At 36.3% G+C, this 27,005-nt stretch overlaps 1 protein-coding gene across 5 annotated transcripts in view; it reads right to left on the bottom strand.

Moving 5' to 3' along the window:
* DMXL2 (Dmx like 2) overlaps positions 1 to 21,913 on the bottom strand; it is a 58,569-nt gene extending 36,656 nt beyond the window's left edge. For all 5 annotated transcript variants that reach the window (XM_068696497.1, XM_068696499.1, XM_068696498.1 and 2 more), the window contains exons 1-12: positions 21,688 to 21,913; positions 12,706 to 12,831; positions 10,850 to 10,921; positions 10,103 to 10,181; positions 9,306 to 9,459; positions 8,210 to 8,276; positions 6,231 to 6,406; positions 5,360 to 5,543; positions 4,576 to 4,750; positions 3,511 to 3,747; positions 2,012 to 2,289; positions 1,135 to 1,828 (exon numbers count right to left, since the gene is read on the bottom strand). In XM_068696497.1, the coding sequence (XP_068552598.1) occupies positions 1,135 to 1,828; positions 2,012 to 2,289; positions 3,511 to 3,747; positions 4,576 to 4,750; positions 5,360 to 5,543; positions 6,231 to 6,406; positions 8,210 to 8,276; positions 9,306 to 9,459; positions 10,103 to 10,181; positions 10,850 to 10,921; positions 12,706 to 12,831; positions 21,688 to 21,774 (2,329 nt within the window). In that variant the 5' untranslated portion in view covers positions 21,775 to 21,913. The remainder of the gene's footprint in view (positions 1 to 1,134; positions 1,829 to 2,011; positions 2,290 to 3,510; positions 3,748 to 4,575; positions 4,751 to 5,359; positions 5,544 to 6,230; positions 6,407 to 8,209; positions 8,277 to 9,305; positions 9,460 to 10,102; positions 10,182 to 10,849; positions 10,922 to 12,705; positions 12,832 to 21,687) is intronic.
* Between the last annotated feature and the right edge of the window lie 5,092 nt (positions 21,914 to 27,005).

The following is a 27,005-nucleotide window of genomic DNA, read 5'->3' as shown; positions in this document are numbered from 1 at the left end:
AATCCACTTCACAGTATCTGAATGTTTCTAAAAGTGACTGTCATAAAATACTGAAGCAAAAACACCCCAAGACATTACGTACATTAAAACATTATTTAGACTTCAAAATAACTTTCTGCTCATTTATGTAACTAAAACTCCTCATAAACATTGAATAACCTAAGCAGAACTCACTATTGCTTAAAACTATTGTTCACACATGCAAAAAACAATAGACAGTACACGTAAAAGAATGCTGCCTTTAAAATGATTACATTCTCTTCACTGTCACCTCCAAGGGAGGTGTTTGGAACTTGAGCTTAGGGACTCTAGCTTCTCGGGGTTCTTGGAGATGATTTAGAGTAGAAATCCAAGGTAAACAAGGTTTAGAATAGCTCCTTCGTGGGATTGAGACAGGATAGAACATTAGTATGTGAGCAAAGGGCTTTTTTTATTTTTAAATCAAAGAAATGCTACGCCTTTTAAAACACATTTAAGATTTTTGAGGTTGCACAATATCTTTGACACCCATTTAAAAATTGCAAAGGTCAGATTGGCCTTAGTATAATAAAATATCCTGGCACTATTAGTATGAAACTTAATAATGTGATATTCACAACACAATTTACATTTTAGTATTGTACACAACTACTACAACATCTTTACAAATAAAAAATAAGTATCTGAGTGGCTTAATAGATTAACACGTCTAGAACTTTTTCAATCAAGTGGTCCAATCACTAGTTCTGTTCAATCCACTGCCTCCTGTAACTGTATGAGGCCAACAACCCAGATACCTCTGCCATCATCACACTTGCATTATAACTACCATGTCAGTGCAGACAGCACTCTGCAAAGTTGCCTAAAGCACTGAGGAATGGGATCATGTTTTTCTGTTGTGAGACTGATTGCTAACTAACACGAAGAAGTTACTCCATGCCAGGTGATCCATGGTAACTACAAACTCTTAGCCCACATGAACTATGCTGTTTTGAAGTAGCATAGTCTCAAATGAAGGAAGACTGTTCACTGGCACTATATAAAGAAATTGCTGAAAAGTTAATATACTCCAAATACAACAGTAATTTATTTTGAAAAAATAGTTTTATAGCCCCCAGTGTTAACTCTATATGGGATCTTGCTAAGAATACTCACCAAGGCAATAGCTTGGAATAAGTGTTGGAAGCCAGGCTACATTAGAGAAAGCGGAGGTATGAAGAGAGTTAATTCGAGCCAACTCAGATACTCCTCCAGTGTATGACAAAGGTCCTATAGGGTCTACACGCCACAGAATCAGCTCGCTATAGATTGCATTTGGGTCATAGAATGTACGGGTTGCTGCATTTTTAAGTTGCTGCCTAGAAGAACCTTTTACATGTTTTATAGGATCCATTATTCTGTTTATGCTGTCAGAATCCTGAGAACTGTCTGACTCAGGAGTTAATAGAGCGTTATGATGAGAAGATGTTAACAGTAATGGTAAAACAGAATGGCAAGCTAGGTCATTAAGATGAAAACGGTGACCGCAGTACCTAAATTTATGTGAGACTGTTAGCACAGTAGTGAAAGCTGATTTATCAGCAAAAGTAACTGCCCACTGATTTAGAGAGCCATCTATATGTTTGGAAATCATCATCACTATAGGAGAAATTATATTCACATTTGCGCTGTTCTGAGCAAAGCCTGGTCCTTTACTTGCTAGGGTTTTATCTGGAAAGTCCACTGTCTTCTGATGTACAGCATTACTATCTTTTAATAAGACAGGGCAAGCATACATCATAATATTTTTGCTAAGGGAACTAGCATCTCCTGAAGGAAATGCAACAGGAATCCTAGAAGAAAATGAAACCTGGAGGGGAAAAAAAAAATAAAATTAGAATATAATAACCCAGTGTAAGTCCAAATTAATGTCAACTGTTTCACAGGAATTAGTTTAATTTCAAGTAATTCTGATGACCAGATTTAAATAGCAAGAACATAATGACTGTTCATTAAGATCATAAATAATAAAACAATTTCAAATATACAACACCTGAACTTGTCGAAAGATGCCTGGAGTGTGTTCATCTAAATACTTCACATGCCACACCAAAAATGTACCATCAATAGGATGGATAGTAAAAAGCATATCTGGGTTTCTGTTCCATTCGGTTAGGAGCAACTCAATTTTCCGATCTAACAAAACTGTTGGAAGAGGCATGCACAGGCCTGCTGGTAGAGATGTTCTGGGGCTTCCCTCTCTTTCTCCATCTTCATGTTCTGAAGAACCTGTTCCAGTCCCTGTCTCTGATTCTCTATCTACAGACAAGTCTGCAACAGAAAATATGTTGTTTTTTTTTTTTTGCAAATTCTAGGTATTGTCCTACTACAGTTTCCACTCCAAACAACAATATTTAGAATCTGCTAATAGTGCTATCTTAGAACATTCATGCAAACTGAAGGCAGAAACATCTTTCATCTGTTTGTACAACAGTGAGAGGCCCTGGCATTTGATTATTGATCCTAACTATGGAATACAAGTAATAACAAATACAACCATAAAAATTCAGACACTTAACATCAATGCTCTAAGATCATTTTGCTCAACTATACAAAAATAGGTATTTTATATGGATGCTGGCTCCAAATTAATGTCTTTTTTTTTGTTTATTTGATTATTATGAAACATGGTATGTGACAAGTAATGAAGTAGTATGTATTGCATGCGCAGTAAGAATGATGACACGAGCAAGTCTTAGTCATAAATTGCATGGTAACCTAGATTTTAAGAACCTAAGCTTTATAAATGACAATAAATATACATCAGTTTATTGTCTTTAATAGCTCTTACTGGTTTAAGTAGAAAGGCTTTTATTTTTACAAATTCTTAAGATAGTTCTTCATTCTTAACTTTACGAATACAAGGGAAGACATAAGTTTTTCAAATTTTAAACAAATGGGATTTGTAATCTTTAATAACATGGAAGGAATACAAATACTGGCTAAGGCGATGCTCCTGAAGCAATCTTAAGTCCTTCTGGTAGGGCATGTTTTTCATCATTAATTTCAAAATATGTCTTTCTCTTCCTTTTCCTTTGTGAACAGCTACAATTGGGATCATTGCGTGCTGTAAGGTTTAAGATGTAAAACTCACCTCTACTGGAAAGAGTGCAGTTTCATTAAAATGGAGCTATGTCCAACCCTCCTTAAAGCTTGCCATCAATTCATGCCTCATTACTGTCCTGAGATTGTAAGGTGAATCAAGAGCAAGTCTTAGTTATAATTTCATAACTTTATGGAATAGCTCCAAAATGGAAATAAAGAACCAGAGCTACCTTTCTATTTCACTGTGTTTATTATTACTGCGTTCCAACAGAGAGTACATCTGTAAGTTTTTCATGCCACCAAATTATTATAGGAGCCAAAATTGCATCTATATCTATTTATTTTAGATTAGTAATACATTACTATGTGTTAAATAATTGCATTAATTATTGCACTAAATAAATGTGTTTCAGAATAATTCTTGTGCTATAGATCAAGATTACTAACCATGATCTAATTTCATATGCAAACTTCTCTCTTTTTCTTCCATTTCTTCTTCCTCTTCAACCTCAACATCACCAAAATCTTGTTCTAGTTGTTGTTCAGAAAGTTTTCTTAGATGCTGCATAAATACTTCAATAGATGATGTAAAATTAAATTCTTTATTATTCAACCAGTGAACAACAAAGCCTCCATTGCCTTCATCTATATTAAAAGCTGTTCCAGCCAAAACTGATGGGATATCTGTGGACAATTGTAAACAAATCAAAAACTTGTATCTTAAACCTTTTATCTAATAAACCCACACACATATCTTGGTTAAGACAATTAACTCACTTTTGGCAGAACAGACCTTGTGCCTGTACGTTTAGAACAGGTAAGATACAGATCAAGTTTCTACATATGTTTTGAGTAAAAAAATGAAAAAGAAAAAAAAAAAAAAGGAAAGACATTTTAGCATCAAGAAATAAAGTAAAACAATTGATTCAAATGAGACTGGTAGATGAGATTCAACGGGTCTAATTGCTCAGTTTCAGTGTTGTCATATCATTTACTGATTTTATACACAGGATTGTTGTTCAGTCATTTCTTTAAAATATTCTAAATTATTCTACAAAAAGCAGCTGTTTTCCTGCTAATAAAATCTTGTACAGCTTTTTTCCCATTAAGTAATCCGTTCATCATATACTGTTTTCTCCCCAAATCAAGTACAAAGCAGACTTGAAATTTAGGTAGCTAAATTTCTTTTGCTTTCTGATGTGCAAAAACGAAATTACGGCTTTTAACAATGCTGAAGGTCTTGGGCAACTGGGTATAGGTGACCCTGCTTAAGCAATACAACCATTCTGACAGTCTGTGAATTTTGGAAAAAAAAATAAAAATAAAAAAACCAGCTTCATTTGTCTTACAAAACTCAAAGCCAAATGACAGAATTGTGAAATAACACTCTTCCTACAAATCCCTTCTATTCAATTAGGCAAAGCAAAGAACATGCACCTCAGCCCCCTTTATTTATTTTTTCCTTTTTGTGAAAATATATTATTAATAGTTTAATAAGCAGTTCTATTTCACCTGTATTAGGGTTGATGGTTGCTGCTATATGGAAATGACCAAGTGCATTTGCATGGTGTGAAATGTGACGCTGAACTTCGTGAGTACCCTGTTGGTCTGGTAATACATCTGTGTGGGTAACAAGAACTGAAGATCTCCTTTGTCCTTTTCTCATATTTTTCAAATGGTGAATTGTCTGGTATAATAAGAAAACATAATTTAAGAAATACTAAAAAAAAGAAAAGATATAAATGCATAGTTATGTATTTACTGTTTGTACAGTTTTGTTTTTACATTGATATGTTTTCTTTTCCTGTAAATTTAATATACTTCACATGATCACCACTGAAACTCATAGCCCTGTAGTATCATCTTTTGGAAATGTAATTATCAAATCAGATAATTAAAGAACTAGAAGAGTTTATTTACTGCTTCTACTGTTATTTTCATACCCATTCAGAATGAAACCATCTTAATATTCCATATTAAACATCATCTCTTCCCAACACTATCAGTTAGCTATAGAAAATTTAGTCTCTTCCCAATGCTATTAATTAGTTACAGAAAAAGTAGTAGTTTTAAAAACATGGAGCTTATTAGATGTCTCTGACTTCTTCAGTGATAAATAATAAACTTAACTCATATAAAATAATTCAGACTATTCTGTTATGCTTGTAAGAACTAGATATTAGATATAGTTCTAATATGTAACATATAGATATTATATTTCTACATACTTTAATTTTTCTAGTAAACATTTACAAGTTTTAACAATCCTGAAATTAAAAATTGACAAGCCTTGTACCTCTAGGGCGTGCTGTATTTTGTCTTTTTGCTTTCCAGATTGAGAAATGGTGCTGCTAATGCTGGAAGTGCTAGTTTCACAGATCTGCTCACCCAGAAGAGTATCTTCTGGTAACAGTGTCTCTGCCCACAGCCGACAGATGCCATCAAGACATGACGTGAGTAACACATTACAGACTAAACCCCTAAAGACAGACATATCAAGGAATTATCCAATAAAATTAAATTAGGCATTGGACACAGCAAAAATCAGGGTAATGTACAGGTATTTAGCAGTTATAATTATTTCATCCAAATTTCTATGCTAACTAAACGTTTTATATGAGTAGTGACTTTTAGTATGTTGATAGATAAACTCATAAATTATTAGCAAAAATGCATGTGAACATAGAATGGTTATTATTTGTTAAATCCAGCAGTTACCATAAAACTGTGGACATGAAACTCCCTAAATTATCTGGCTTGCTGGATTATGTGAAGAATACATACAATTTTACTCAATCCTGAAAAGTTAAATCAGCTAATTAAACATGAGTATATAAAACAAAGCTTCTAAGTGCTAATTGTTTAAGCAAATATTCTATTTCCAATGCCACAATACTATTTGATAAAGACAAAGCCTTATGCTTTCTGGCATAACCTGAGAAGGCACTAAAGTTAAGACCATATTTTAAAATAAGTCTCTCCTATTAATGTGACTATGACTGTTGTACTAGGTAATCCAGAAGCATACGTGAAGATACTCATATTTTTTATTTCTTGAAAGTATAAGCAGAGAAATTGAACCATGTTCTTGTAGCCAAATTTTAAGCAGTGTGTTAAAAAAAAGTTCAAACATTTATTTATTTATTTTTAAATAAAATCTTTCAAACCTGGGCATGTATTTGCTAATGTTACGCCATGAAAATCCTGTCACTGCTCGAGGATGAGCTAAATAGACAAATGAGAAGTGGACAACCCCTGAGCATTTCTTCTCTTCATTCTGTTGGGGCAGAAGAGATGACTTCCAACCAGTCACAGGATACCAAACCTTTAAGAGGCAGTCATCCTAGTTAAATCAGCAAAATGACACAGGATTAGATAGCTGTAAGTGAAAATGTCACAAAAATAAAATGCTAAATGATGAGGAAATTGCTGTTCCAGTATCTTTAATAAATAATCTATTGCACAGAACTATTTACAGTTTTCCATACAACTTATTCCTGAGGCCATGTATTTCAATGATGGTCATCCTGGAATGAGTTGGAGGACCAAATAAATACTCTGCTGGCAACACAACAGTCCCAGAAGTAGTTTTTCTTGCAGTCTGTTTGGCTCTCTACTTTCCTCTTGGTTGTCTATGCATTTTCTGCATATCACATATGCATGCTTAAATCCCACATCCTTTCCCCTGCAAAGACAGAACCCAGAAACGGGCTGCCACTCACAGGACAGTATTAAACTCATTAGCAATCAGTTTCTCCCTTAGGAAAATTTGTGCTGTAAGTCACTGTTGGTTCCCATGCACAGGAAACCTTACTTTCACAGAAAGCACTGTATCTACTGAGCATAGGCACATAATTGAACAGTAACCGTATGATACAACCTTCCTCTCCACTAGCACAATTTATGCTACCTTTCTGGTTTGAATTGTTGGGCACCACTGATGTAGTTAACTGAAAGACAACTGAAATATTGATACGGCAATACAACAAATGCTGATAAATGAGACAGGAATACATCTACACTGATGTGGGCTAAGGGCAACATTACTAGTACGACCAAAATACATTGTATACAGCTGCAGGACACATCCCTGGATTTCAGGACTGGCTGCTGGAGTACAGATACAGAATAAAGTAAATAAATGAATTAATTATCTCTGAGAGATCTTTTATTTGTATTTCCTGACAAGCACCTAAAAATACAGTATCTAATCACAGATTCTGCAAGAAAGAAGTTTGACAGACAGCCCTGTTAAGAATTATGATTAAACTTTATATAGGTATTAAGATAGAGCTGTCCTACAAATAGGAAATAACAACTGGAACCAACAGCCTCACACACTTAGTCAAATTCTTATATATATATGGGAATATACATATATGTATGTGTATACATATATACATATATACACATGAATATATGTATATTCATGGGAAGCAGAAATATGAAACAAAGCAAATGTTTTGTTAATTTTATAATCACATTGATTCCAAATGTAATGTTTTTAAGGTGGTGTTACTATGTTTATAGTCATAAAACAACAGAGCTCATGATTCAGTTGTCCTCTTTAGTAAGTGTAACAAAATAAAGCTTACTAAAATTCATCTCATCATTTGACCAACATTAAGCACAAGCAATAAATGCTTAACTATCCCGCCTCAAAAAACAAAGGAAATCACTCAAATGAGAGAGTAAAATTGAAGAGAATTATTAATTGAAATCTTAGCTTGACTAGCAATTTGACAAAAAATATGAAAAATTGAAATAGAAGTTAGGAACTGATAACTGATCCCAGACTTCACTGTAAATAGAAAATTCTCTTCTAATTTATGCACTGATATGCATATTACACCATTTTAAATGTTTATGTTTTATATCATAATGATATAATGATATGTCTGTATGAATGTCAGTGTATTTCTAGGTCAATTCTGAAGTAGTCAGTAACAGTACATAGCTAAATCCAATTTCTTGTTGCTGAAGTTCAAGGAATTATGTGAAATTTATGTATTATATAGGAGATGATAATTTAACTTAGCTCAGACTATAATGTACTTATATGGTATAGGACCATTTTAAATTACTTATTTACTTTTGACAAAGAAAGGAACACATCTCAAGCACTTATTTATTTTGTTGTTTTTACCTTCCCAGCTGTTGCAAAGTATTCACCATCAGGAGACCATGCCATCAAATGTACCGATACTGCAGTCCTAAAGACACAAAAGTAAAGTTTTAAACTGTAAGTAAAGTCTTTTATTCCATGTTTTTATTCCATGTATATTCAGTTGATTCAGTATTACTGTGCATTATTTATACGAAATATATTCAAATTTATAGCTGTAACTTTAAACATACTTTAGAAACGGCAGAAGCATAAGAGTATCTGCTTGATTGAAACAACGTATTTACTATTCTCACACAGTTTTCTCTACAGAAAACCAGTACATTAAAATTAATTAAGTATGGCAAGCCCTGGCTAGATCTAATGAGATCACAGATGTGAATATTGTTCTACTTGCTTTTCTATTCCCAGTGAAACCAAGACTTAGGAATAAAGGAAAGTGAAGATCTTCTAGATAATTTGCAATGCTATTTCACAATGACTAAAATGTATGGGTCAGCTGAAAGAGGCAAGCAGCCTACACAGTGCTTTATAGGCATAAAATCTAAAATGTTTTCAAAAGTCAGACAAAACTTAGGTTTATGGGTGGCTGCTTTCCAAGTCTGTATATCTACAGAAATGGCAGATCACGAAACACTTCCGTAACATGGATCTCAAATGTAACTGGGAAGAAAGAGCGTTTCAAGACTCTTAACACTGAGGAACCTGCTTTGGCAGGGGGTTGGACCTGATGATCTTTCGAGGTCCAACCCCTACAGTTCTGTGATTCTGTGATTCCTAAATTTCAGAAAACACCTCTCATCTTGATCAGCATAGCATGTCTGCCTGCTATTGCTCCTATGTTTGGTCTCATCCAATATCTCAGCACTACTTTCAAAGCTGAGAAGGGGGACAATTTATACATATTGCCAGTGATACAGTCAAGCCTTTGACAAGGTTACCTGATGACTTAGTCACATGAAAAATATTTTTACTTTGAGTAACTTATATTGTTTGAATTTTATAGTATTTTAAGCCTATTTAAAAGCAAATTTTACAATATGGTTTTCTAGAGAAAGATAGAGATGATATATGAGTTGGCATTGCAATCTGTCTTAAAATGAGTTATCTCACTCACTTGCACTGCCAGACACACTTCCAGTCATTTAGAACAGGGAGAACTTTATCATCTTTCATCTGATTGTCAGGATCATCTTCATCTTCTTCTAGAATGTCACTAGATGGTGGGGCCCACAATTGCAAACAGTTAGTTGCTGTCAGTAGCCTGTTACCTGAAAATGAACAACATCAAAGCTGGGAAACCAAGATGATGCATTCATCATCTGTCATCACATTTTGATGAGAATTATTAAAAAAAAGTTGAAAGCACAACTTTATGAAATCATTTTAAATATGATAGTGTACTGGGTCTGGTATTCAATCATATTATACAGTTATTTTTATCAAAACATTTTAAATTTCTAATGTCTTTTAAGAAAGAATATGTTTGTTTTGATGTTTTTAAATGACTTAAATTGATAGATCATATTTTACAATGACTGTTGAAGATGCTAAACAGCCATTAACATCTCAAATACTACATATTGTTAGGCATTTTATCATTTTCTCTCTCTTGGTACACTGCTGACTTCAATTGTGCTAAAATCCTATTTAAATGATTTAAGTAGTGATTTAAGCCAGTTAGCAACTTAACACCATGATTCACAAACTAAAATCTTGCACAAAACACTCAAATACTTGGTAGCACATCTTCACAAATGCTAATTGCAGCACCGCATTTTATGTAACACTGCCTGAGAATGGACCATCTAAAATGTCTGTATTCATTCTCCCATTTCATTTCAATAAAAATAATTTGTGTTCAAGTTCTTCAACTACAAATGTTGAACAAATGCATCAAAAGTTCCACATTACCTTGAGGATCCCATGCTAGGTTGTAAGTCATAGAACTGAGGAAAAATTGCCCTGTTTTAAGCCACTGACACCTTAGCTGCTGTAGTTTAAAAAAAATAAAGAATTAATTTTCACATCAACAGCAAAATACAAAGGCATTTGTATTTATTTCTTTCTCTAGAAAATTACTATTTAGCCTATTACATACAAATTTAGGACCCGGCGCCAGATTGTGGAATCTAGTTTTAATAATTTCTTCAGTTGTTTTATAAAAAATTGTATGCATCACAGAGTGGTGTGTGAACCTGACCTGGATCTGTCACATACACAAATGTATTTGTAGATTACTGTAAACCAGGCATACATTTACAACAATATACGGAATGGCACTATAGATGCAACAAAGATTGTGAAACACACTTGAGAGCACAGTTAAGACTTGAGCATTCAGTCATGACCATGCTGTTAAAACTAGCTTGGAAACACATATACACAAACAAGTCATATATCTGTACTCCAGATCTGATAGACCAATTTAAAGAAATACCAGCTCACCACCATGTCACTCTAGCATGAGATGTTGGGAACTAGGGAAAGTGCAATGCCCAGTTCGGTTTATACAGTAGATGATCCTGACCATCCGATTTTATTACGGATGGTGGAAAAAGTTTATTGACTAGTCTTTTGTGTGCCAATTCAATAAGAACTGGCAGACATACTTTTTTCTAAGAACCTAAACTGAATTACAGCCATGAAATACATACTTACACTATTTCTTTTATGATTATTTATACCAAGTGGTTCAAAAATGCAAACAGCATTTCCATATGATGCTGCAATCTGGAAAAAAAAAAGAAGACTCAAGATGTAAGGTGTAGGTAAGTCTAGCTGCTCTTTAGTATGTCAAAGTAGCTAAAGAATTTCCAGTACAAATTCTATGTGTAATCAAACAAGAAAAGTAAAATTAATATAAATGCAATTCATTGTGTTATACAAAATACCTTCTAAAGGAAGTTGAGAAATGCATACCTTTGAATGAGCCCATCTTTAAGATCTTAACTTAAGCAGAGAATACATCTTGTTCAGTGGGATACACACTGTCCATCAGATCTAATACATACTTCTAAAGCAACTACCATTGATGCATAAGAGAAAGCTGATATCTTCACTACTTCTACTCTTGTTCTCTCTACTTTACAACTAACTAATGAAATAATTATTAGTGTCTGGGTCTCAGTGTGATCTTGTGTTCCATTTTGTACCTCTAAATAGTAATTACTAAAAAATGGGAGGAAATATGATTCCATTTGAATAGCTAAATATATTGCCAGGTAAGACAAACAGTAAATGGGAAAACTGAAGTACTTGTACCACTCCTTAATTGCTTTCATCTACTTTTTTTCACAGAAACCTCCATTTACACAATGGTCTTTATTAGGAATTTAATTTGGTTGTGCTCCTAATATTCAAATGCTTATAAGTACTTTTGACTATCTTGTAAATTCTGTCTTCTTGCTTAAAAGATTTTTAAAAGAACAACTGTTTAAGTTTCTCCCATTCAGGATTTGGTGTCTTCAATACAGAAATTATGCAAAAGTTTCACTACTGTTCTTATGAAATCTTACTTCCTCTTCACACGGGGGAAGGAAAAAAAAAAGGTTGCAATAACACACTCCCCCCAGAAAAACTGACCATGAGTTCAGAGTCCTGTATGCAGAAACACCCAGGGGTTCATGGTGATCTTGCAAGAGTCCCCTGTGCAGATGGAATCTCTCTTCCAGTCCCGCCGGAACTGCTTGGCTGTAGTGCAGGGGCCTTGCCAGCTAAACTTGCCTGAATTCTAACTGGGGCTTTCTAAATACTAAAACCAATTTGTTTACAAGCTAACAGTGGTAGGCAGGGAAAACTGATAAGCAAAATTTGCTCAGTGCTCTGCAATACCTCATAGAAAGTTGTTTTCTTTTTCTCAGCAATCTAGACTGTTTGTTTAGTATTGTTTGGGGATTAAAAATAAAGCTATGCATTGTTTGTGGATTAAAAGTAAAGCTGAGCAGCTAGTCAAGGGCCACACAGTTGCAAAAGCTCACACTGTAGCACTTTGAAACACATTAAATGTGCCTAGACTTTTCTGAAAAATAAAGAACTTCTAATTCATTGCTTTGCAGGAAGCACAAATATACACAAACAAATGTGAGTGTGTATACATGAATATATTCTTGTTGTCATTAGCTATATGCAAGCGTACAATAATGGCATTCACAAAACAAAAATTTTAATACCATTGCTATACAGTAACTAATACATATTCCTACATTTTGTGAGACTTGTCATTGTACATCCTGGAAAGGTATAAAATCCATTTTTAAAAGATGCTTCCTGCTTGTTCCCCGCACCCCAACCCCAAACTTACAAAAATAAATTACTATTATAATAAAACAATCTTCTGCTTAAGGAGGATTGCATAAGAAGCTTCCTTCAGAAAGTTAAAGATCAGTAAAAATATTTGTCATGAAATTAACTCAGTAATAGCATTAACATATTATGTTTAATTATGTCATTTAGAGTATTCATTTTTTCCTTCTTCAAGTTTATAAAACAAACAAACAAACAATTAAAATCCTTACCCTGCCTTGTCGTTGGGAGCACTCCACACAACTGACCTGGATGTTTCCATGTTTAGCACCAGGAATAATTTGTACACATTCGAAGTCATTTGCCAGAATAACAATGTCACAGCCAGAACCATATGCCTGAAATAATTTTTAAAAGAACTAAATTTATAAGAAATACAATTTAAAGTTTATTAAAAACAAACAAACAAAAAATCTACAAAAGCACTGACAAACAACTAAATTATTATTAGAATTATTATGGTTTTTAAAAAAATCTGTGAAAATCTCCATTTACACAAATAATGAACTTTATGTTATTACTATGTAGAGAGTTTATTCCTCATTATCTTGGTAACACCAGCAGGATAAGCAACAAGTAAAAAAGCAACTTTTAAGGGTCACTCTTCAAAGTCTTTCAGATTAGGAAAGATTCTTTCAGGAGGGAAAAGAAATTCTGCCAGATGATGCTGACACCTTGAGAAACTTAAAGTGGTGAAAGGGTATGTCCAGCTATGCACAGATATGAACATACTGAGGTTTGATCAGTTTATGGACTAAGTGTACAATAAAATAAAGAATACTATCACCTTGCCTTGGAAATGTATGTTTTTACATTTATGGGACAGTGGAGTATAACACCCTTTGAAAAATAATGTCAACTGTCAGATGTTGACAGTATTATATTAAAAATATTTATTCTACTTTCAAGGGAAAAAAATCTTCATGGTTATAATTTCGTTTTCTCTTCAGCATCATAGGAAATGAAGAAAAATTCTATTTGTTTGCAGTTACACCATTGCTACTTTACACAACCATATTAGACTTTCTTTTTAAAAACGAAAGCAGAGCCTAAAGATATTTCTGCTATATAACGCTGCTGCTCCTTAGTATCAGTGAAAACATATTTAATACAGGAACAATTGTACTCTTTCTGCATAACAGATTTACAAGGGTTGGTTTCCATTTTTATGCAACCAATTTTTATGTTATCAAGTTCCAAGGGCATGAGCAATATGAACCCATTTCAAAACAAACTAGCAAAGGAGAGCTTAAATCTTCCATGGCAAAAAGAAATAGTAAGAAATACTTATTACAGAACCTAAGCTCTGTGTGTACTTTCACTTTTTCTTTGTTGTTGTTTTTTTAAAGTTTTTCAAGTTTTGTTCCCTGCACTCATTATTGAATTTGCATAAAAATTCCTTAAATATGCCCCCCCCTTTAAAAAGAGTATCAAAGAGAAGTTTTTCCACAAGAATACAATTTCTGCACTTTTGAGCATTAAAAGAAGTGTTATAATAACACATCTGTCTTGGGTATATTGTATTTCATTGTACATTACAAACTACAGCCTAAATAATTTGTTTAAGAATAGGTTATAATACAATGATAGTTTGCAGCATTTTTTTTTTTTGGCAGGATAACTATGTATGTCTGCCAACCTTTTACCTGTCCTAATGCACTAGAGTATTCTAAACCCCTTAAGCACTCCAGATGTTCTGTTGCACCGAATTCCCACATTCAAGCATAGAAATCCCATTCTCTCATCAATATACTAACAATCTGTTTCAGAGTGAAAAGTTATAGTAAAATGTCTGTTTCCTGATTTTTTTTCCATAGATTCCAATACAGAAGGCAGAAATTTTACAACAGCTGAGTAAAGCAGAGATCTTCCTGGAAAGGAGAATCAAATGAGAAAATCTGAAGAAAAATGCTGAATTTAGTGAAAGTTTAGCCACTGCTACAACCAAAAAGGAAACTGCAATATAAGCAGAAAAGCAGATACTCAGACTGAAGAAATTAACATGAGGTAGATTACTGACTTTTATCTAATATGCAGACCTGTAAGCTGTTTCTTGTGCTAACGTTTCCCCAAACATTGTGTTGCCTGGCATATATAAAGCTTTAGCTTTTAATATTTTTTTCAGTCACAACTGTGAAAATAAATCTCATACAGCTTCCAAACAGTTGGGCCTGTTACAGAATCATAATGCGTGACTGTTAAAACTTCTAGAATTCTGGATCTTTGTTTCTAAGTGAAAGGGTTGTGGAATTTCAACTGAGAATATTACATCTCCCAACTTGAGAACTGGCAAAAAATACACAAAGAAAAATATCAGGACTTCAGAAAGACTGTGACAAAATGTTTTGCTATTAGTTTCCTGAAACCCAGAAAATCATTGTGTTTCTATAAATGACCTTCTTGTTACCAAAATATTTAAAGTAACAGGTCTTGCATGTCCTTGCAAAGAAACTTTTAAAGAAAAACAATTATTCCTTTTTTTTTTTTTTTTTTAGTGTATTGCAATTTGTTGCTCCAGAAGATGTCTATTAGCACAGTTGTCAACTGAGAACATGTTTACACATTTTACAATCTGAAGAAAGTTAGGTTCAATGGCTATACACATTTTGCTTGTGAACACCTATTTTTGTGAGCATTATCATCACCGGCCAACATGCAAGTTTTGATGTGGTCCCGTATGACGTGGCCCAGTTGCTAAGTGCCTATCTGAACATGAAATGAAGATACTAATTTTACTGGTAGCTGCAGCAATGAAATATTCAAAGTAGCTATGCAATTGCACATAAAAATGAAAACAAGGTATGAAATGCAGACTGTCTGAAAGACTTCTGAGGCCATCTCACGAAAATAAAGTGACACAGTGTTGTCTTTATGTGTCCTCAAAGTCTACAATCACTCTGGAAAGCTCTGAGGAACTGACAGTAGAGTATCAGTATACTGCAAGCAGGAGAGATGAAAAAAAAATAAATTGCTAAAAGGTGGTTAGAGGGACATTATCTGTGTAAGAGAATATCCTGGTTCCTTCATGACTAGGCTGTGTAATTGTTTGACCCAGTCTGGGAGGTAAAAAAAAATTATTAATTATTTTATTATTTAATTATTTTAATAATTATTTAAATTGAATATGATTTCTTCCAGAAAGTGGGAGACAAAAAGACTTGAGATACTGAAATATTTTTTGGCACTGAACTGAAAATCTCTTTGCCTTATTGTTCTCCAACTTTTTATATTGAATTTACTGCAAAACCAACTCCTCTGGTGGTGTGAAATGCTGGTCAGTCCAGCAAACATTCACAAGTAGGAAGGGAGATGGAGACCAGGATACAAATGCCCACAGGTAGACAAAAAAATAGAACCAAGTCCTGCAGTTTCAATAATTTATTCAGAATTCAATATTCACAAGCAGTTGAATCTCCCACTACTTTTCTCAAAGGGCGAGCAATTAAAACAGTAAAGAATCGAAAGATTCAAATTCAGTTTTTATTTCAACAATCTTCCTCATAACTACTGATACAAACCTGCTAAAAAGATTTGATTTAAAATGTTGCTCAATACAGTCAAAAAAAGGCACTGATCCACTTAAAATAAGGTCTTAAACTTCTCAGATAATCCCTTGTTTCAATGTTGGTATTGATAACTTGCAAATTTCAATTTCAATTAAACAAGATTTATCACTAGTTTCAGTCCTGTTAGAAGGAGTTAGGGACGTGTGCCTCAAAATTGATATGGGGAAGGGTGCTTAATTTTCTTTAATATGCATGCATATATGTGTGTAGTTTGACAATGCATGAACCAGAAAAGATTTAATAGCTATGTACGTTTGTTTACTTTCTGAAGTAAGAGAACTCAGTATCTGGCTTATTCCAATGTTTTAGTTTCTCCTCCTCTGTCCCCTATGTACCCCTTCATATTATAGCAGCAAATGAACATTTTTCTGGATAATTACACTATTTAGCATGTTTTTATGAAGTTAACTGAAAAGGTTAACTTCAAATTAACTATTTAAAGGTTAACTTTAAATAAAAGGGTGTTTTACAGTAGAAGTTTTTTTTCCTTAAAGAATCATCAAAATGCAGAGATCTCTAAGTAAAATCTTACCACTGTCACTCTTATCTTTTCTTCTCTTTGCCTGTGCCTGGGACTACACCAGCAGCTGGCAGCATACCCAATGTCCTGTGCCAACAGAGGGGATTTAGTTCTTTAGAGACCTCAGTTGGAACACATTCTCAACAGGTAGCTGCCTGCAGCTCCAGGGTCCTTGAGTAAGTGATGTCTCTTGGCTTTGGGGTCACTTTCTTAGTGTAGATATTTATTCTGAGTATGGCTCTTGTTTCTTGAAACTGTGTAAAGGTATATTTACTTTAAAACTTAAGTTTATTTAAGAAGTACATCATATTGCCACTTTTGAGAAAAGGCACGCCCATATTTTAAAATAATCATTCACTTTTTCACTTTTATAGTCTCCAAGTTTTTCAAAACAGCAGAGGTCAATACACTTTCCAGTACTGAAAGGTATTTCCACATATGCGTTGGGTCTGTCTGGGATGGAATCACCTTTCCCTGCAGCAGCCCACAGTGCCATGTTCTGCACTCGTAGCTGGAACAGCACTGGTATCACTCCAGTGTTGTGTCTATTGCTGCGTAGTGCTGGCACAGCATCACGACTCCCTCCAAGTCCTCAAGAGTCAGCAGGCTGGGGGTGGGCAAGTGATGGGGAGGGGACATCGCCAGGGCAGCTGACCTAAACCAACCAAAGGGATATTCCATAACACCTGATGCCACGCTCAGCAATAAAAAGGGGGGCTCTTATGGGGCTGTTCCTCCTGAACAACCACTACACATTTTGAGGCCCTGCTTCCCACGACGTGGCCGAACATCACTCATTAAGGGGAAGTAGAGATTTTTTTTTTCCTTCTCTCTGTGCTTCTGCGCAGCCTTATTGTTTCTTTTGTTTCTTTTTCTCCCCATTCCCTTTCCCTTTAATAAAACCATTCTCATCTCAAACCTCAAGCTCTTTGTGTTGTATTTTCTCCCCCTTCCTCTTTGAGGAGAGGGCGCAGTGAGAGCGCGGTTGTGGTGAAGCTCGGCTGCCCACCCGAGTAAAACCACCACAACATACCACCTTATATGTCTTAATACAAGTTTCACATTTGATTACTTTTATTAAGCTTTTCTAGTATACTCAATATATTAGCACATTTACATTAGAACAGAATGTGTTTCATATTCTTTTTGATTTGTCCTTTCATTTCTTGAGCTAGTAACACAGTAGAAGTACCCTACACCGACAAAGAATAGGGAAGTGCCATAATATTTAACATCAGTAGTTCTTTCTAAAGGATTCAGCTGACATCTTCAGAGAGATCATTCATGGCAGTACAGACCTCTCCTGCCAGAAGAAGAGTGGTTCCCATATTTGTGGCAACAGAGTGATGATCTGCACAGCCTGATAAATGGAATGGAAAACTGGTAAGCCATACAAAAAGTAAAGGTAGAGAATAAGATGCTAAGGTACTGTAATGTGTGAGAGCAGTGCAGAGGTCTCAGACAAACGGGAGTTATAAGCAGTCACTGAATAAAACAAGTGCATTAAAACCACCCACATGGAATTCTTGCCAACCTCCATTTCTAATGTCACTGATAACTTTAAAGAGAAAATTAAATGGAGTTGCAAAACTGCCAGAATGCAAGGATGACTTGCAAGATTCACAAACAACTAATAAGCTACAGTTTGCCAATGTCTGCTCTAACTGTCAAGAGCTAGGACCACTGAAATGAACAATGACAAAGCTCTAATTGAATGCAGGAGCACCAGGCTTTGCCTCTGAAAAAGCAGGACATTGTGTATCCTACTGTAACAGTTCATGCTATATCCTTGATTTTCAGATACTAAGAAAGAGGCATGTGCATCTTCATCTTTCACATGTCTGTCTTTTCCTGTTTGGTTCTCTGATCGTAACGATGTTTTATAAATATGTAATATTTATTTTATATTTCTCTTTGTATATAAAACGATCCTCTTCTTTCTATAGCCTGCAAATCTCTCCAAATTTGATGTGAGTGAAATAGACCAGAAGTTCTCAAGCTCTAACGTTTACTATTATGGGTACAGAGGCATTTCAAGATGGCAAATGGTGTCAAAGAAACAAAATCAGAATCAGCCACCAGTGGTATTAAAAAAAAAAACAAAAAAACAAAGTTCACCTTTATTAAAACCTAAATTAAAGCCTGTATTGGCATTGTGAGATAATCTAAAAGTTCAGGTATTCCTCCTGTATAACAACACTTTTTTAAAGTTGTGGCTATAGATAGTAAACAGGTAAGACTAAGAAATTCCTATTCCCTCCTATTAGCAATGAAGCCACCTGGATTCTGAAACCTTTTCAAACAGCTATCAACAGACAGAACATTTACAATCCCCCTTCTCTCTCCCAAACACCAGAATTACAAATGGTCAATGCAAACTGGCAAAATAAGTCCAAAAAGCCCACCGCTAGCATGTGCTGGTAGAGTAGGCTTTCCTAAACTGACATTGAGACAGATTTGTGATTAAATGCTTTACAATATGTTTACACACAGAGTTTCACAGAAAAAAAATGTACTAAGGACTCAGAAGTTAAGAGGCTATTGTGCCATTCGTGTAAACATGACACAGTGGAGAACATACAGATTATATGCAATAAATAATAGTGGGATTTCAAATGAAACTTTTACTAAGTGATTTTTCAGGAAGGATGAAGTAGAGGAGAAATACACAGCAGAGCAGAAAGCCTATTCTCAGTTATTGTGGAAGAACATTTTGCTTTTTTAATTGCCAAAGTTTACATATGTGTGGGAAACTCTACCTGCAACTGTTTCTGAAATTCATTGGAACATGCTGTCCAAAGAGATTGTAGAGTCTCTTTCTTTGGAGATATTCAAAATGCACTTGGATGCGATCCTGTATAACTTGCTCTAGGTGATACTGCTTCAGCGTGGGGTTGAACTAGATAATCTCTGGAGGTCCCTTCCAACCTCAGCCATTCCGTGATTACACACAGTTCCAGGCCAAGTGTCAGTGCTGGCATGGAAGATGCCAAGAAGCTTTTTCAAAAACTAAAAAACTAAATTAAAAACTTTTCAACTCCATCAGAAAAGTGCTTATGTACAGGTACCTAGACTGACCTTAGAAACAGCTATCTTCTGTTCAAAGTTTCTGAAAAAAAACAGCCTTGAGTTTGGACAAAGGGCAGAAGTCATACAAACAGACTAAGCACAGCTCATCTTTGTAAGAAACCACCTCATTCCAGGTCACGGGAACTCAGACTGGTAACATACACAGCACCTAGGGTTAGGGTTGATGACTGAAGTTGGGTTAGCTAAAAAAGGCTGCTTAATGACAAAAGCTATGTAAAATCAAATATGGCTTCAAAAATGTAGGTAGTTTACAAGCTTTAACAATACATTAGTTGCCTATTAGACTACAAGGTTCAAATATTGTGTGCTTTTTCTCTTTAGCCAGGGTGTGTACTTTGTAAGGCCCATTTATATAAATATCAACTGACTGCCTGTAACTTTTGTGAATTCCTTTGTGGAAACACAGTTAACAATATTTGCTGAAATGAGAATGGGAAGCCCAGCTCAACAGCAAGTCAAATAGTGCACTGAAGCATCACCAGAAATGACAAAAACAGAACTTCTGTCATTTAGTAATAAAAAAGAAAAGAAAAAAAAGAAAAAACTGTCTGATCCTAGTTCTTGTTTCACTCCCTGGAGTCACTAATACTAGCATTTTAGCACATAAAAAATAACGAATGGCAAACATTCCTTTTCCCTTTGTCATTCTCAGAATAACTAAGATGCCATTCAGCAAAGCTTTAAAACAGTATATTTTTTAGGCAGAACATATCATCTGAGCTCTGGCTACACTGACCTGGAAGTTAAAAGCCTACCACAAATACAGAGAAAAGAGAAAAAGGGAAGAGGAAAGCTACAGCTGCAGAATTTCAGGAAATACATTTATAAAGTCATCCCCATCCTGTTAGCTACTTCTTAAATATATTATAAAAAAATTGGTCACAGCAGACAGAGAAAACAGTGACTGAAGTCTTGGAAAAGTCTTACTTAAACTGTAATATATGTCAATATTAATTTTTGATGTTATCAAAACTGCCATGAGAAATAGCAAAAAGTTGTCTTTTATAGTAGCAGTTTACTGACTTTTCAAATTGTTATAGGAAAGACAACACATCAGAATGCGAATGTGAGTGTGTTACTTATAAATATCAGAAGTAAGAGGTCCCTTTAATGTCAGTATGGCTGCATAGCAGCAGAACAAGAAAAGAAAGAAAAAGATGGCACCTTTTCTTATGAATTTCAAGCATTCATTACTGAAATTAGACATCTGTGATCATCTAAAGTAAGCTTTAAACGTTTGACAAGTCTGATGGCGGTTGTCTGAGACCAAAAATGATGCCCTATATCATTTAATTTGGAATTTGTTTGTGTCTTGGATAATATCTTGTAGATGTTAACACAAAGTCTAACAAGACAATTTATTCACAAATAACAACATACTGATTAGATTTTTGTGTGCTAAGTGCTTCAGGAGGTGATCATTCGTTAAAATCTGACAAGCACATCAGAAACTGAGGAACACAAAATCGACATGGGAATGGACAAGAAATAATCGGTGGATGATAAGCAGATTTATTATGTAAATTCACAGACCCCTGAAATTTACCGAAGGCATCTCTTCTCATCTACTTTTACAGGAGCACCTGCCAAAGAAATTAGTGGTTTTTTAACCCCAGTAACTGAAGCCAACTGCCCATGGGTAGCGGATAGGCCTCTTCGGATGCCTGGTGCAACACAGTATTTTCTCCGTGCGGAAAAACACCATCCGCGTTCGAAAAAAAAAAAAAAAAAAAGAGGCGAGGAAGCGACCCCCAGGCTGGGGCCACCCAGCTCGGGGCTTTCCCCCAGCCCAGGACACAGGGTCCCTGGCCCTCGGAACGCCGCGGGGGCACCGCAGCCCGCCCGCCCCCCCCTCAACGGCCACGGCGGGGCTGGCCCTGCCCGCTGGGGGGCTGCGGGGTCGGGAGAGCTCTGGTGCCCCGCGGTAGCGCCCCCGCGGCCGCCTGTACTCCCACAATACCTCCGCTTTAGCACCCCCCTCTCAGCGATCCCCCTCCCCCCCCCCGCCCCGTCGTTACCGTGAAGGGGACGTCCTCGACGCTGCCCACCGAGTAGCAGTTGTCACCGGGGTTGACAGCGCCGGTGAGCACCTGGTGGAGGTGCATGGCGGCCCCCTCCCCACCCCCCCCAACACACACACCCCGGCTCGCCCAGGGACGGCTCGCCCGGGGACGGCAGCGCCTCAGCCACCGCCGCCTCCACCGAGCACCGCGCGAGCGAGACCCGGATGGCTCCGCGCTCCCGCCCGCCGCACGGGCACGGGCACGGGCACTGCCCGCCACGGGAGCGCGCGCGCGCAGGAGAGAGGAAGGCAAAGGGAAAGGTGGGGGGAGGCGGCGCACGCGCCGGGCAGCGCCCGAGTCAGGTGAGGCGCGAGCAGCAGCAACCGCCCGTATGGGCGGGTGATGGGTGGATGGAGGGCGCTTGAGGAGAGCTGAGGGGCTGAGGGGGAGCGGAGGGGCGCGGGCGGCCGCTGAGGCGCCTCGGGGTGCCGCGGGGTGCCGGGCGCTCGGCTTACGCCTTGGGGTGAGGCTGCGGCAGGGCGCCTCCTAGGAGCAGGAGGGAGATAAAAGTTTTTTATTTATTTATTTATTTATTTTTTATTTTTATTTATTTCATTTATTCCTGGCAGGAGGCATCGGTCCTGCATCCCAAGGCCCAGCTGCACCCCAACGTTTCTATTTCCCCTTGCTTTTTTTTTTTTTCTTGCCTTATACTGCTTCTTGAAAGTACACATCTCTTACTGAACAAACGAGTTTACTCAGAATGCAGCGGTAAATTAAAATATAATGAAGTCACCTTTTAATGGAAAAAAAAAACAACACACACCAAAAACCCAACAAAAATGTCAAAAAAGTAAGATTGACCCTATTCCCATGCTACTTAATGTCTGTTCCGTTTTAAAGGGGATGCTATCTCTATTTGAGATGAAATGGGAGATGACCATTTTGATCTTCAGTTGGCCAGGTTACATATGAAGCTACTATAGAATGTTCTGTTCTCATGCTTCCACTGATACTTACTATTCCATAACTTTTCTGATTAACTTCCACATAAAATGTATGCTAACTTACAACTGGTTTCTGTTTTGGTAAGATTTTTCAAATGCATGCAGGAGGACTTAAAGGTAAAACCAGTATATTTTTGGAAATCAGTGGAATAAAGTTTAACTAATGCCTGAAAAGATAAGGAGCTTTTGAATAGAAAATCAGTGCAGGCAGACATAATATTAAATAGGATGACAGGAGAACACTATGATCTTAAGGAAAGCATTTTCCTCTCCTAGGTGTAGTGAAACTGTCTGGTTTTCTTTGCAAAGAGTCTTTAGTGCAAGTAGAGTACCTGCAGGACCACTTTGATCTTACTGGGTGACAGACATGGCTGGTGAGAGTTCGGGCTTTTAGCTCAGACTTCTGTTACCTAATCAGACTAAGAGTGCCGGTAATTCTTAAGTGTGCCAGCTGTGAGAAAGACTTATTGTTTGAGCTGGTGAGGGATTTTTTAGTGTTTGACTTGTGTGGCGCTCTTATTCCACTGTGACTTTGTTATGGGACAGAGAATGAAGCAGGTAAGATTCCTCTTTAAAGTGAAAATAATGCCAAAATAGGGATTTCCTGGTAAAATACTGTGTTTGGGGCTGTGGAAGCAGACCTTTGTGCAAGAATTGCTCTCCAAGTACCTGCAGATAAGCCCTTCCCATTCCTCCTGAAAAAAAATATTTTCACCTGAGTTTTGCTGACAGATCAAGTTTCATTTATCTTGATTCATCCTTATTTGTGACTTAAATATCTCATGTTGAAATGGTTTTCAGTGCATATAACGGTGGTTTCTATGCACAAGAACATGTAGCAATCTCTCCCATTCGCCCCCTCCTTCTCTCTCTGAGGGGAAAAAGAAACACGTAAGGGGCATTTTTTTCATTTTTGTTCCTGACTAGCTTGTTGCATTGCTCAATAACTTTGCTTAGGGTTACAAAGCAAGGAAAGTATTAGCACTACCTCTACTGTAAGCTGTTTGACCAGGAATTCCCTCCTTTGGCTTGAAATTAATTGGAACTGGGGGAGAAGAGGTCCTATTACTGCAGGAAAGCAGCTGCTAGACAGAACCAAAATGACAGTTTAATTTATGCTAATAAACCACAGTTGGAGCAGCACCTTAGGTGGAGATTTAACAAGGTATTAGGAACGCTTAGGGTACTTTGCTCCTGGCTTGGTCTGGTAGGATGGATTAGATGACCTCTCATGACCTTGTTTCCATGGTATGTATGGATGACTCTTTGTTTGCCTTCTCCAAACAACAGGGAAAGAAGAAAAACAAGCCTGTAAGTATTCAAAGGTTGGGACTTTCACACTCTTTTCTGTGGCTTCCTAAATGAGTGAGAGAGAGGCAAATGAGAGAGATCCAAATTTAGAAAGCAGGCACTGAGCTACACAGATGCTATGGAGAAATAACTTTTTTTTTTTTTTTTTTTTTCATTTGCTGTAGGAAGGAATATAGTTGCTTGGCGAAATAAGATATTATACAGAATAATCAGAAGGAAATATATGTTGATATAGAAATCATGATTATAAAACAAGCAAAACCAAAACGACAGTAACAAAAGAACATATAGGCTTTTTTTTTTTTCCCTAGGTTTCCTTAGTGGTAGAAGGGTAAAAATCCAAGTGTCTTATGGGGAGAGGAAGAAATGGTTCAGAAGATTATACTGTGGAATTTGCACAAGAAGAAGTCCTAAAGCACACATGAAAGAAATGTTCTGCCCATAGCCTGGGGGGGGGGGGGGGGGAGGTCTGAAGAAACATTATGGAAGATAAATAGCCATATTGGACACATTTCATTTTATTTCAAAAGTGAAATGCTGCATTCTTGAGTTGGTATCTTGAAGAATGAGGAGCACACCTTGTTTGGACCACTGTGTCAGTTCCTATTCTGCTGAAGGCCTTTACCTGTTCACAAGAGACACACAGCTTTTAAGCACAATGCTTTTATGATTCTGTGAATGTTTTCCTCATGATTCGTGATGTCTGCCTTAAATCTTCACTGAATTCTTGAAAAAATTGTATTTTTATTTGAAGAAAAGTTGTATGTTTCCCACCCCCGAACTCAAATTCAGCTGTTAGCTTGGAGAAAATCACATGCTTCAACTCATAATAAGTGGCACCTCTTCTCTGCTATTAATTTCTAAACTGGAATGTGTTTTTGTTGCTGTACTTTTGCTATTACTGACAGAATAGGATTGGCCTAATAACTTTGTAAACTGTTGTTCATTGTGTGCTGAAGAAGACATTCATCTGTGAAGGATGATCACTTCTATACTCCTGAAAAGACCTTGTTACAGCACCATTTTTGCTTGGATATTTTTAAAAGATCATGTTTCTAGAAACTGAAAGTTCTCCTTCCTCAAGGGTACATAAATGCTGAACACTTTCTGCAGTAGTTGGGTGTCTAAACATGTCCACCGCTGTGGACCATTACTCTCCTGTAATCACCAATGCTTCAATTTTAAAGAATGAAGCTGAGTGAAGTAAAAAACAATAACGTTAAAAGCTGCTCCTAAATTGCATCTTTTCAAGAGTTCTTTTAAACCACAATCAGACACCTCTGGAGGGAAAGAACCACTGTTTTAAAAGTGTAATCTAATTAAATTGTGGGGTAGAGAAAAGGACAGATACTTAAAACAGCACAAAGGATTTGAGGCACTTGTTCAACAGTGCTGACTCCATGACTAAGGCAGGTGATTTCTGGAAGCCCTGTATCTTACTTTTCTTCAGAAGCTTCAAGGCTTTTCTTTCTTTCCTTCCCAGTCTGTCTAATCATGATGCCAGCTCCAGATGGCTAGAATTTTTGGAGAGAGTTGTATGGGATGGGTTTTTTTTTAAGCAATGATTGACTTGTTTGTTTATTTTTCTGTTGTAAATACCCAAATGCTAAGAAAGCAGAGACAACGTAAACCCAAGTTACTCCAAGTAGCTAAATGCTAATGCTATAGAGAATGTTTAGTGATCAAATGTTTGGAATCACTTTCAGAGAGTTTAGATACTAACATACAGTAGGAGGTACTGTTGTTTTAATAAATATTTTTCATCAGATGGAAGAATGATGCTTTCTACTTTTGCAGTTCTGATCATGTGTATCTTCTCTATAAATCTCACAAGCATCAGGAAGAAAAGGATTAATACATGTGGCTATTTGTGAACTCACTGGAGGGATTCTAAGTGCATATTCTTCAACTTTTACTCTAAATGATGATTCAGTAAAACAACAAATGATTTTATAGTCAATTACATACAAGTAACTTTCCTGACCCATGGTAAAGCATTCTATATGAGACTGTTTTGAAGGCAGTAGATGTATATGAAGGATTTTCCAGGCATTTCTCCTGGTCATATTTTTAAACAAACAAACAAAACCTCAGACTCATGTCCTTAAGAAAGGTGAAACAAAATTGAGTTGTATTATGCTACAGTAAGGTTTTAATTTTTGTGTCTCAGAGGCAGACATTTCTGTCCTTAAGGTTGTAAAGGTGTAACATGGTTATTTATAGTACAGGCTCTTATCTAGAAACTGGAGGACACCAGAACAAGATTCCGATTGTGAATTTCTGAAGCCTGTTTTCAGGTACAGACTGTTTCTTCAAGGAAGAATTAAGGAAGACTTGAATTAAAAGCCTTTTTGGGGAACATATGCCAAAAAATCTCAGGACCCTCATTTGAAAAGTTTATACTCAATTTATGTGTGTTTTGCTTTCTTGATAGCTCTTGTACTGTGTATTTCTGCAAATTCATGGTACTTTGTCACTAATACATCCTTATTTTATAAGAAAGCTATTGTTACTCCAATAAGAACAAGAATCTGTAAGGGAGTAGCTTTTCTCTTGTCTTATTTTCATTTTGCTTTCCTATTGCTACTCTTCTTGAATTTTGCTGGCACTTACGTAGTGTTTTTTTAAAGCAACATATAAATCTACGTTTTACTTGCTGTGCCATTCTGCCAAACTTAGTGTATCTGAATGTATCCTAAAACAACAGATTCTTAAGACTCACTGGCTTTTGGTAAGACTACCTTGAGCCCACTGTAATATTATCTACACTTCAAATGATTTTAATATGGGCTTTTAAGTTGCAAGTGAAAACAACTGAGCTCTTAATGTTATAGCTGTCACTTTTGTGTCCTTTGAACTGTAGATGGAACTAAAATATGAAATCACTTATGTATTTAGCTGTTGAATGTCACTATGAACCGATTTTCTTCTACATTTGCAATATTAAAAACAATAAGCACTATTTTTCTAGATAAATGTATATTAGCATTGGTTGAGGAAAAGGAGTGGAAACAG

Source organism: Anas acuta, chromosome 12 (genome assembly GCF_963932015.1).
Source record: "Anas acuta chromosome 12, bAnaAcu1.1, whole genome shotgun sequence".
Classification (NCBI taxonomy): Eukaryota; Metazoa; Chordata; class Aves; order Anseriformes; family Anatidae; genus Anas; species Anas acuta.
Note: the sequence above shows the minus strand (reverse complement) of the source record. Positions and strands in the feature narration are given on the sequence as shown.